The sequence below is a fragment of the Quercus lobata genome, chromosome 12, assembly GCF_001633185.2.
Source record: "Quercus lobata isolate SW786 chromosome 12, ValleyOak3.0 Primary Assembly, whole genome shotgun sequence".
Classification (NCBI taxonomy): domain Eukaryota; kingdom Viridiplantae; phylum Streptophyta; class Magnoliopsida; order Fagales; family Fagaceae; genus Quercus; species Quercus lobata.
This window is the reverse complement of record NC_044915.1, coordinates 40,178,027-40,190,929: the sequence shown is the minus strand read 5'-3', so window position 1 is coordinate 40,190,929 and position 12,903 is coordinate 40,178,027. Positions and strand designations below refer to the sequence as shown.

Below are 12,903 nucleotides of genomic sequence, written 5' to 3'. Positions count from 1 at the left end.
TTTAGTTTCAAGATGCTAGTATGTCATGATTATTCAGATTGATCATATTTTATTCCTTGTCTGCATTTTCTCCCTTGGTGCTTCTTTCTGTCAAGCTTGTATCTAGTCTGCAGTAACTTTACAGTCTATGATGATGACGTAGGAACAATGATCTCTACCTTGTACTCAACATTGTTGTTGTGCTTTGTTCATAGCCCTGAATTGGACAAAATTAGATCCTTGTGTCAAAGTTCAAATTCGTCACCCCGCCTTAACCTATTTGTGTTTCTAAATTTTATTCAATGAAAGCTCTTTTTTTTTTTTTTTACGGACAATTCATCCTTTGTGACAAAACTCCGAGCCTTTTGTTGCTTTTTTAGAGCTCTTCAACATACTCAAACTCAGCATGTACATCATATATAGTTTGCTTTTGGGTTAGTTTACCTGCGTACTAATTCTTCTTTACTAAGCCAAAATTTGCATGATTGGAGATGTCAGTCTGTCAAGGAGCTCCTCTAGATCTGTGTTTTTGAAAAGTAATGGAATGAGCTCCTCTAGATCTACTAGTAGGCTAATCCTGACATGTGCTTATCACTGGGGGAGAGGGGACTGTGCTGCAACTTATTGGGCATATGATCTATTGTCCCTCTTTTGGTAATATTTGTCTTACAATTCATCCTCATTCTCCCAAGAAGGTTTTTATTTATTTATATATTTTTTAATTTATAGTACATTCTAAGCCCTAAAATTAAGCATTATTGCAGCGGGGAAATAGGGGTGGGATGGGTAAGTGTAATCGGGATGAAAGAGTAGAGTGGGAAAGTGTAATTTGTCAACCCCCCTCCCCCCTCCTTTATATTTAAAGGTTGAAATTAAACTATTGTACATATATGCAGCTCAATGTCTTCTCATTGCTTCTCATTTTAGGGGAGTAAACAATGAGCTATATCCTATATGTAATGTTAAACCTTTGCTAGCAACCCCAAAACCAATGGATAAGTTTGATTTAAAAAAAGAAAATAAAAAAGGAATATATGATTTTGCAGTAGTTAGTCAATGAAATACATGATGATGATAGTCGATTTTGCAGTAGTTGCTTGCACACAAAACCCTTTTCTGTCACTACTTACATTGGTATGCAGTAGTTGCTTGCACACAAAACCCTTTTCTGTCACTACTTACATTGGTATTGAATAAATGCCACACACGAATAACCTCTTCTCCTTTTTGATAAAGATTAGATTACCAGGTATATGGTTCTTAGGGACTCAATATTACACAAACTCTGGCCATGGTAATGGTTCACATGTCTTATTTACGTCTTATTTTCTTCCATTAGCCTTTGCTCTAGGGTAATTGCAGTGGCGAAAATGGGGGGGAGGGGGATAAGTGTAATCAGGATGAAAGATTAGAGTGGAAAAGTGTAATTTGTCAACTTCTTCCCTCCCCTCCCCTTCCCTTCCCTCCTTTATTTAAACTATTGTAGATATATGCAGATCAATGTCTTCTCATTGCTTCTCGTTTTAGGGGAATTAACGATGAGCTATATGTAATCTAGATGTTTAAACCTTTGCTAGCAACTCCAAAACCTTCGGATAAGTTTTATTTTTTTAAAAAAAGGAACATTTACTTTAGTAGTAGTTGCATGCACAAAAACCCTTTTCCATCTTTACTTGGTACTTGCATAATTGCATCAGTATTGAATAAATGCCACACAAGAATACCCTCTTCTCTTTATTAATAAAGATTAGATTACGTATATGGTTCTTAGGGACACAATATTACACAAACTCTGCCCATGGTAGCAATGGCTCACACTTCTTATTTACTTCCATTTTCCTTTGCTCCATCAATCACATATTTCTGTTTAAAAGGTAGGACCGGCTGCAAGGATCTCCTCAGTCAAGTTGTTGTCCGTTCCAATCTTGTAATTCGCAAATACCTCAAAATTCTTCTTGAACAGACCCCCTAGCTTTAATAATGTGTCATTGTAGGCCATCTTGTCTGACCACTGCATACAAAAGAATTGTGTACCTTGTTAAAAACAAATCAAGCTAATGCCAAGATATAAGCAGCAGGATCATTAGCGGAAATCGAGTCAACTAACAGTATTAATCGGACTCAGGATTTCTGAAGGCACGCCATCAATTTCAGTAGGGATCTCAAGTCCAAACACTTCAGTCTTAACATAGTTTGCATTCAAAAGGGTCCCTGAGTGAATGGCATCAATGATCTTCCTGGTATAAGCTAGCTTGATACGGTTACCTGATCCATAGCTGCAGAGGAAGTAGATGTTAAAATTTACCCAATATATATCAAATGCATGGTAAGATTTGCGTTCTTGAAAAGTATATCATACCGCCCACCCGACCAGCCTGTGTTAACAAGCCATCCGGTAGCCCCATGCTTTTGCATCTTTTCAGCCAGCATTGCTGCATACTTTGTAGGATGCAGCATTATAAATGCTGCACCAAAGCAGGCTGAGAATGTAGCCTGTGGCTCCTTGATACCTTCCTCTGTCCCAGCCACCTATTTTCACATTCAAAGTTACTTCTATTAGTCTCATATATCAGCAGCCTTAACAGCATCGTCAAATATGAAATAACGAACGAAATATATAAATGCATCTATCCAAGTGTCTGAAAGATAACATCGGGTTTGAGAAGTACCAGAGCAGTGTAGCCACTGATAAAATGGTACATGGTCTGAGCCAGGCTCAGCTTGCTCACAGGTGGGAGCACACCAAATGCATCACAGGCTAGAAGGATGACATTCTTTGGATGGGGTCCAACACATGGTATCTTAGCATTAGGGATGTACTCTATAGGATATGCTGCACGAGTGTTCTCTGAAACAAGCACCAAATCAACAAGTATGAAATGCTTACTGGCTTTGTATCGTTATTACATGGAGGGTAAATTCTATACTAGATTTATATGATATTTGTTCTATGTTGCACTGATAGTAATTACCCCTGACCTGCTCTTACTGGTAGAATCTATGTATGTTGCTGCATAACCCAACTTCGTTGCCACATAAATATTTAATGGATAGAAAAACATATTGACAAAATTAAGTCATGCCACTTTCTTGATTTGCATGTTCCATATTTATCCAGTGATAGTTTTCCTCAACATTTTAGAATATTCAGCTTATTCAAACACACGTGATCTGTACCTGTAACTCCTTTGTCTGAGTAATCCACTTCTCGAGTATGCTCTTCAAATACAACATTCTCTAACACTGCCAAAGACAAACAGTAGTTTAAAAGAACAAACTAATAAGCTAAAGCACATTCATTTGATGCCATTCATTGAACACTAAAGCTAATTCACACTTATTTTAAATTATGAATTCCAATATAAATGAGTCATATTTTTACCAGTCCCAAACTTGATAGCATTCCAAATATCAGGCTCCTTATCCTTTGACAAATCAATGCACTTTGCATAGCAGCCACCTTCAATGTTTGACACACCATTCTCACTCCAGCAGTGCTCATCATCTCCGATTAAATACCTATTATGATCTGTAGATAGAGTTGTCTTCCCGGTACCTAGACATAAACCCAAAGTGTATCACTATCATCAACAATGAAGTGATATGAATCTTAAATTACATTGAGGGACAGGTATGTAATGGCTGGCAAGTGAAGGCTCCACATCACAATTGTCAAAGTGATAAATTGTTAATATAGGTAAAAAAGTTATGTCAATTGTGGGCTTAAATTAGAATCAGTAAAAACTCACCAACTTAGCTGTAATAAAATATGTTGTGTGTCTAGTATTACTCTACTGTACCTGATAATCCGAAGAAGAGGGCAACATCACCACCTTTCCCCATATTGCAACCAGAGTGCAGGGAAAGGATATGACGTTGAGGCATGAGATAGTGCATTACACTGAATAAACCTTTCTTCATTTCCCCAGCATACTGTGTTCCGAGGATGACCATTTCCCTCCTAGCAAGATTGAGGTCTACGCTAGTAGAGGAGGTCATGTAATGAGTGTATCGATTACATGGGAATTGCCCAGCATTGTATATTGTAAAGTCTGGAGCCCCAAATTCCTCCAGCTCTTCAGCATCGGGTCGTATACACCTACCACCCAACCCAGATATTATTTGTGCACTAACATTAGGCACAGATTCTTAGTACTCACTGACTACTATGTTAGGGTGAAACTATTAGAAGTAGATGAACAATTCAATCTCAACATTCAAGCTTACTTATCTGGTGACCATTAGCATTGTGGAATGCAGACATAAAGAAGCCAGGGTAAGTATTTGAATTTAGCACTTACATGTTGTGCATGAACAAGGAATGGTAAGCTCGGGCAGATACAATCCGGACTTTGATACGGTGTTCTGGGTCCCAGTTCAAAAACTGATCATTCACATACACCTAAACACAAATTTACCATATCAGCTTCATTATTCCTCACAAATTTGTACAAATCACAGAGATAGTCAGGAAAATTTTCTAAGGGCTTAGGCATTAGTTGCTGATCAAAATTTGGAATCAAATATTTTCATGTGCTGCTTTCCCATTGGGATTCAATGAAAGGCTGGGGATGATTAGTTTCCTTTGCAATTACTTCCAAAGTACATGATTTTTTTTAAAAAAAAATTCAAAATAATTGGAGGAGGGGGACTTGAACTTTAGTTGTCTCCGTTGAACACACTTGAGTTATGAGCTCTTAACTAAAATAAATGATATAATTTGAATAATTTTGAGAACTATTTGTTGCTTTGTACTTTTTTCCTGTGAAAATGCCAAGAAGAATTATTATTATTTTGGTTGTTTTTCCTGATGCAGCAAGCTTACCAGCAATTATTAATGCTGCACTCATGAAACAGAAAGAAAAATATATTTTTCTATCTCAACATTTCTACATCAGCAAGCTCAGCAGAAAATCTAATCTAAGCGCACTTCTTCTAAGTTCACCATATTCTTTTTATACCTAAGCTGAATCAATAAAAATTATAGTTTCAACTAAGGCAAATATCCAAAATTTATTCTTCAGCCAAACTATTTCTTACAAGGCCAACGGCTTTAATCTAAACTGAAAATCAACTAATTTGGATCAAAATTCTCTCCATTTGTCTCGAAATTGAGAGCATCTATTTCACGGTTTAACTTTAGTTTTCACGAATTTTAAGGGTGTAAATGGAGTTAACCTCATTTAAAATTCAATCCCATCAAATAAGGAACAATCATTCTCCACTAATTGAGGAACTCAAAAATTGTGTCACATCAGACTTTATGATTCAACTTGTTTAGACCTTTTGGTGGGAATCTAATCTCTCTACTTTCCTCTCTCTACTTCAGTAGCCTATGCCTATCCCATCTCACGGGCAATCCAAGCAAATTGATAATTAGTGTGTGGGCTCCAACTGAAAAAAAGGTCCTGATTTCATGCTATTAACTTCCGTCAAAATCCTTCTTCGTTGATCATTTATATGCTATTCACAACAATTGCAAAGGTTGATGAAAAGTCAAAAGAAATCCCATGTGCCTTGTGTAGAAATAAAAGCCTAAAGTTGGTCTGTCTATTCAAGATGAGATTCATGGATGTGTCAACTTCTTGGAGACTAAAAAAATAACAAATGTATATCCCATAGATTTAGGAAGAGATAAGCATTCACCAGATTCAAAAACTCAAGGAAAATGATTTGAGTTAATAAACTAATCACTAAAACATCTAATTCTTAAGCTGTCATATATCATAACCAACTAATTGACACGTCCTTCTAAAAAAAAAACTAATTTTTTTTTTTGCTGAATAAAAAAAAACTAATTGACACGTCCACCACTTGACCATCCATATCCAAAGTGGACGGTTCAAGGAAAGCAAGCTGTGACTTTGAAAACAGCAAAATATATATATATATATATATATATATATTTATATATATATAATGTTACCGAAAAACGTGAGGTGAAACCATAAAGAGTAGAACTTTAAGTAACAAGCATTTGACAACTAATAAAATATAACAAATATTATTATTATTTTTAGCATCATGCTAACGAGTGTCCTTAAAGTACTGATTAAAAAAGAGAAAAAAAGAACGAAAAAAAAAAAATAGAAGTTGCTAACGCGAAATAAAATTATTAAAAATTTCGTTGCAAAAGTTTTATATTTATTTTTATAGAAAATAAGAAAAAACTGTCAAAATATTAATTATTTTTTTTTTCCAATAAAAATTTTCTTTAACTGGATTCTTAATCAGTGCTTTAAAGGCACTTGTTAACATTTCATTTTTAAAAAAAATAGATATGGATGAATAATTTATTATGCATGATAACCCAAGAGACCCCATTATATTGGAAGATTATAGTACCCTTTTAGTTCTCTCATCGAAGCGAATATCATATTTTAAAACTCTCTAAAAAAATTTAAGTTTTATTGTAATATAATGCTTGAGAATAAGGTAAAGATGTGATAAGTTGTCAAGCAAAACGTATATTTGTCTTACTTTTATTTTACCATATTTAACAATTACTTTAAAATTAATGATTAATTTTTTAACCAAAATCAGAGAGGAAAGACTGAAATACCTTCTCCAACGAGTTCAAGTAATCCACAGCTCTTTCTCTGTTGACCATGAAAGTATGCTCATCCATTTCGATGTTGGGTGAACCCCTAACCAGAAAATTCATAAACTCAACTTTCAACAAATAATATAATAGCTAGCAAGAAAGGCAGTTTCTATCGCACACTCTTATTACACACAATTCAGTTTTTGAACTAAAATTGTCTTGAAGTTGTATGTACTGTGTGTGGCAGACACTGCAAATTGCAATTATTTAACATGTGTCCAAATTTCACCGCTCATCTTGAGCAGTTTTGTAAAAATTAAACATTTTTTAATAGTTAAAATTATACTTACTTTCCCCACCAAAGCTCATCTTCAGTGGTTTCATCCTTAACTACACGTCTGTCCCTAGGTGACCGACCTGTCTTTGCTCCCGAAAGAGTTGCTAAAGCACCGGAAGCTGTTATAAATGACCCTTTCTCATACCTAATAGCTTGCTCGTAAAGTTCTGTACCAAGTTTAAGTTTACATAAGTTTATGGATTTATTAATTAGCAGATTTCAATGATTGTGAAAATAATAATAGAATCAATATAAAAATTGCACAATTGCAGAAATCAGAAGATATGACTCATATGAGTACACGTTAAAGGAACTGTTTGACTGGAAGAAGTCCATGATACGTGTCTAAATAATCAAAAATAATATGTTCAACAATTAATAGTAAAAGTTAAGTGGGTTTTTTATTATTTTTATTCCAGCTTTTTTCTTCCTGGCTTGGGCATTCAATTATTTTGTTATATATGAGGATAATCAATTTAATTTTTCTATTGAATTTTGAAGAATAAGTCGAGCAAAGAAATAGATAAAGAATCGGCTAAAAATGCACTTTATAACTGCCAAGTTTGAATGAGTTCAAAACTTCGATTATACTCTGTATTATTACAATTCTATTAGGTTGTAATCCATACTTAGGCATAAAAAAAATTCAACTACTATAATTGGAAGTTAATTTAGATTCAATTTTAATTTTCTTTTATAATTCAATTGCTGGGTGAGAGTTTAAATTATAAATATCTTTATTAAAAATATTACAAGATGTAAATTAAATTGTAAATCTAAAGTAGACTATTTGGTCATAAGTTGAAACTTTCTTTATAAAAAAAAAAAAAAAAATCCTAAGACTAAACCTTCAATCGGTTTGATAAAAACGTAATTATAAAAATCAATAATTTAATCGATAAAAATCAAGAATCTGAATCATTTTCATCATCTTTGGACCATTTCAATTTTTAAAATCATGGGTTCACTTAAAACAAAAGCGGACCAATCCCAATCCCAATGCACAATAATGTAAAACAAAAAAAGTTGACAATGTTGAGAGAGAGAGAGAGAGAGATAGAGAAATATACCAGCAGGAGAAAGATTGTAGAGGACGTGCGTGAACTTGAGGGCGCTGTCACTAACGTCGAAGGTTTCGTGTATACTATGCCCACTATGTGCCACCCTTTGTCCCTCTACCTTCCTTGCTGGGTCCCCTTTCACCACCTTAGGCCCTGTCTCCCTCGTCAGCGATGCCAACGATGCACTATTACCGTATTACCCCCACACACATCCCATATAAAAAGACACCAAAAGTCCAAAACAAAGGGACAGGTCAGTAATTTAATATGTCGTTATAGAAGTCCAACTAACTTTTAGTAGTGCGGTTTATCCCAATTTTTTAACTTTTAAAAGGGCTCATTGTTTTCATGAATGTCATTTTCCCATCAAATTATAATAGATAATTTGTTATTGATTCTAATTTAAATTAATTTTTTTTTTACCTATAAATCTATTTGCTAATATAAATTTATTCCTTAAAATTTATTATAAAAATATCGTGAATGTAACCTTTCTCATATATTCGTTAATAAAATCTTTGTTTTACCTTACTCTAAATAAAGAAGTAAATTATTCGTTAAAGAGATCAAATTCTATCCTGGAATTTTTTTTTGGTAAATTTTTGAAATCGATAAGATGTAAAACCCTTGTTTTAATTTTTATATCCGATCACATTATGCTAAATTTCGTAAGAATTAACAGCAAAATGACAAGATTCATAATAAAAATATTTTAAAGATCATGGGATCAATAGATCGAGCATTTCAATAATTCAAAAGAAAAAAAGAAAAAAGTAAGGGCTTTTGTTTAATTAGGGCGACAGAAAAATGTGATTTGCCATTATACAAAACGATCGATGTGGTTTTGCTTTACCTGATGGATTGGAGTTGCAGTTTCTGGAAATCCTCTTCGGAGATGACGGCAAAAGTAGCAGCTCCCTGACCCTGACGCGGAGTTCTAGCTGTCCTCGGAGTGTTGGGCGCCGATTTCTTCTTCTGAAGAGAATGAAGCTCATCGATCGTCTGAGCTTTCACCGGCGGCGTACTGTCATCGTGGCACACCGCCACCGTCTCCGCCGCCGACTTCTTCTGCGTTACGATCCTCGTCAGCCCTGCACGTCTGCTCGCCAACCTAGCCTCTCCGTTTTCTGCCTCCATGATTTCTAGCTTTTCCTTATATAACCTTTACAACGTTAATATTTTCCGACCATGCAAAAGAAAGAAAGAAGAAAAAACGAGTGATATGATATTTTGATAAGATGAAAGAGCGGAAGGTGATATCAGACCCCTTTTAAAGGCTTCATTTTTAACAACAAAGCTTAACTTGGGTTTAGTTTGTTAATCATGGTTAACAAGACAGTACAATAATTTTTTTTTTAATATATGAAAATAGAAAAAAAAAAAATAGTAATAATTGGGAGGTAGCTCCAAAATAGGAATTTTCCATAAACTCCCATGGTGGACCGTTGGTGGTGGTGCTAAGACATGTAGATATGATTGTCAGCGTCATTAGTTGCTGCATTTTTCAACACCTGTATTGACGTGTGAGAAAAATAGTAGTGAGTAATAATTTCAAGGGTCTTAATCTTTTTTGACTTTTTTTTGTTTGAGTAAAGTTCGGATCACAGAGAGGAGGTGGGGAAATTATTGAATACTAAGATTACTTTTTTGTTCTAATAATAATAATAACCAGTAATAATTTGTCACTTAGAATTTGTTGTAAAAATATTGTAAACATATCATTTCTCTAAATTTAATTAGTGGGACTCACAGTTATGTGAGAAGAAAAAGTATGCATTTATGGTACTTCGAAAGTATCCAATAATTACCCAAATATCTAGTATTTTTCTCTCATGTATTGACGTGTGAGAAAAATACTAGTGAGTAATAATTTTTAGGGTCTTAATCTTTTTTGATTTTTTTTTTTGTTTTTTTTGTTTGAGTAAACTTCGGATCACGGAGCGGGAGGTGGAAAATATCTGGAAAATTATTGAATACTCCGAAAATACTATAAATGCATATTTTCTTCTCTCACATGAATTGTGGGTCTCACCATAAATTTAATTAGTGGGACTCACAGTTATGTGAGAAGAGAGAGTACGCATTTATAATATCTTAGGAGTACTCAATAATTACCCAAATATCTAGGGTAATTGCACACGAAGCAAATTATACCCTCTACGATTCATCCCATCCGCACACTTTTTACTTTTTTTTTTTACTATTTATATTCAATGGTTAAGATAGAAAATTACCGCACACTTTTTACCTTTTTTTTTTACTATTTATATTCAATGGTTAAGATAGAAAATTACTTTTTTCAACTCTTAATCTTAGCCTTTGTAGTTATTGCATTAAGGTATTGCACCTGGTCTCAATCCCTAAGATCACATATATCTAAACAGTAACTAATTACCCACCTCCAAATTAAAAAAAATAAAAAGATAACCTAATTTCTAGGTTGAAGTTGGATCCCAACTATGACTTTCTCCCATATTTAAAAACTTGACTCAATTACACATGTACTCGCTTTAGAAATAAAAAAATACAAAGATAAATTTGTCAACTAATAATGCTTGTGGGGGCCAGTTAGCCAGAATGTACTATTAAAGCCATACGAATTGAGCCTATGACCCAATCCAAGGATATTAATTAATCCGAGGATGGTTAAATAAGGTTATTATGGGAATGGTATGAGAAGAAAAAATAAGGATTGTGTGTGATAGTCCAAAATATGTCCGAGGAGAAAAGTCATCTCAGAAATAAAGATCTGAGGTCAGTAAGAATGTCTTATCATCCTGTACACTTTTCAAGGTTGCATCACGATTAGAAGTTGAACATTGGATAAGGGATGAGTAAAGGGAGGCAACAAATATCTTCAAAGGCTGCTACCTCCACATTAAATGCATCCCAGCTAACTTTCTGGCCGCATTAATGTAGAGGTGATACCTGAACAGTGGTTAAACAGCCTTATAACTACTAGTTGAAAGTTCTGGGAGGTGTTAAATGGGACAAGAAGAAGTTCCTAAAAACTAATCTACACGTGTATGGTAGGGATGATACCAAAATTATACTCCCTCCGTCCCACTTTGTTTGTCCTCTATTCTATTTTGGGATGTCCCAAAATATTGTCATGTTTCTAAAAATAAAAGTCATTAATTTACTAACGTTCCTATTATACCCCTATTAATTTACTAATTCAATTTTTTGATAAATTTATTTAAGGATAGTTTTGGAAACTTATACATTTTTAAAAGGTAGACAAGACAATAAATGATGTTCCCTTAAAAAAATTGACTTTTCAAACAGGACAAATAAAGTGGGACGGAGGGAGTAGTATATAGCATGGAGAAGTGGCCTAAAAAAGGAGGGAGAGAGAAGTCAAGTAATCTTTGTAATAATCCTTTAAACTCATGTAATATTGATCATCAACTGGATATTATAGTATAACTCCTTGGACTGTGCCAAGGACAATTTTTCTCATTTCACTTGTGTTTGATTCGCTTAAATAAACAACTGTTTTTGTCTTTCTTACCAAATATAATTAGTTCTTTTACCCACACTCTACAAATTCATTGTTTGGGCTTATTGGGCTAAACCTAATCCTATATTGGGTTCAATCCAAATTTTGTCTTTACAATTGGCGTCGTTTGTGGTTGTTCGAACCATAGTTGGGCAAGAGCATTGAAGTCTATATTGATGATATGGTTGTAAAGAGTAAGTTAGTGTCCGAGCATGTGGGAGATCTCATGAACATTTTTGAAATTCTGAGGAAGCATAAGTTACGTTTGAATGCATCCAAATGTTCGTTTGGTGTAGGTTCGAGAAAGTTTTTAAGTTACATGGTGACTCACAGAGGAATTGAGGTGAACCCAGATCAGATTAAGGCCATTAACGGCTTGCAATCACCTCGGAATCCCAAGGAGGTCCAGAAACTGACTGGGATGACTGTCGCTTTGAATCGATTTATATCCAGGTCAGCAGATAGGTGCAGACCCTTCTTCCTTTTGCTACATAAATGGAAGAGATTTGAATAGACCGAGGAGTGTACTATAGCATTTCAACGGCTTAAAGAGTACCTATCTCGGCCACCCATCATGTCCAGCCCAGAGGTGGATGAGGTTCTGTTTGCCTACTTGGCGGTAGCCTCTCATGCGATAAGTTTTGTTTTGATACGAGTAGATAGTGGCATACAACGACTAGTCTATTATGTAAGCAAGTCACTTCATGAAGTTGAGGTGCGATATTTGCCACTGGAGAAGGCCATTTTGGTGGTAGTGCATGCTACACGAAAACTTCCCCATTACTTCCAGGCACACACCGTGGTTGTCCTAACTCAATTCCCGCTCAAGTCAATACTTCAAAGCGCGGATTATACCAGGAGGATTGCCAAATAGGGCACGATTCTAAGAGCTTTTGATATCAAGTATATGCCTCGTACCTTTATAAAAGGTCAGGTCCTCGCCGACCTAGTAGCCGAGTTTGCTAAGTTTCCTGAAGAAATAGATGTAAAACAGCATGGCATGGATGAAAAATCGGTTGGCCTAATCTCCACACAATACCCCTCACCCTGGAAAGTATATGTGGATCGGGTAGCAAACCAGCGGGGATCAAGAGTGGGGCTGGTTCTGGTATCTCCTGAGAAGATCACCATTGAAAAATCATTAAGGTTGAGGTTCTCGGCTACAAACAACGAAGTAGAATATGAAGCTTTGTTGATGGGAATGACGATGGTCCAGAAAATGGGTGGAAAGATAGTAGAAATGTTCTCAGATTCAAGACTGGTCGTAGGCCAGGTAAAAGGGGAATTGGAAGCTCGGGATGCAAGAATGCAGGAATATTTGGGTCAAGTTAGGTGTATACAAACAAAATTTGAATTCTTCGACTTATATGCTTGTATGAACTCATTTCACATCATGATGGGTCAAATTTAAGTTCATTCTCTCATTTAGGACTTCTATACTCCCCAATACCCTAAACATATTTAGGGCGCATTGTGTGGG

General features: G+C 35.0%; 1 protein-coding gene across 1 annotated transcript; it reads right to left on the bottom strand.

Moving 5' to 3' along the window:
- Positions 1–1,627: 1,627 nt before the first annotated feature.
- LOC115971486 (phosphoenolpyruvate carboxykinase (ATP)-like) lies at positions 1,628–9,165 on the bottom strand. The gene is made up of 12 exons (XM_031091438.1): positions 8,775–9,165; positions 7,931–8,106; positions 6,874–7,027; positions 6,542–6,626; positions 4,281–4,381; positions 3,780–4,078; positions 3,362–3,535; positions 3,157–3,222; positions 2,649–2,827; positions 2,339–2,508; positions 2,087–2,255; positions 1,628–1,990 (listed from the first exon to the last, which is right to left on the bottom strand). The coding sequence occupies exons 1-12, from the start codon at positions 9,056–9,058 to the stop codon at positions 1,847–1,849; spliced, it is 2,001 nt and encodes a 666-aa protein (XP_030947298.1). The 5' UTR covers positions 9,059–9,165; the 3' UTR covers positions 1,628–1,846.
- Positions 9,166–12,903: the final 3,738 nt, after the last annotated feature.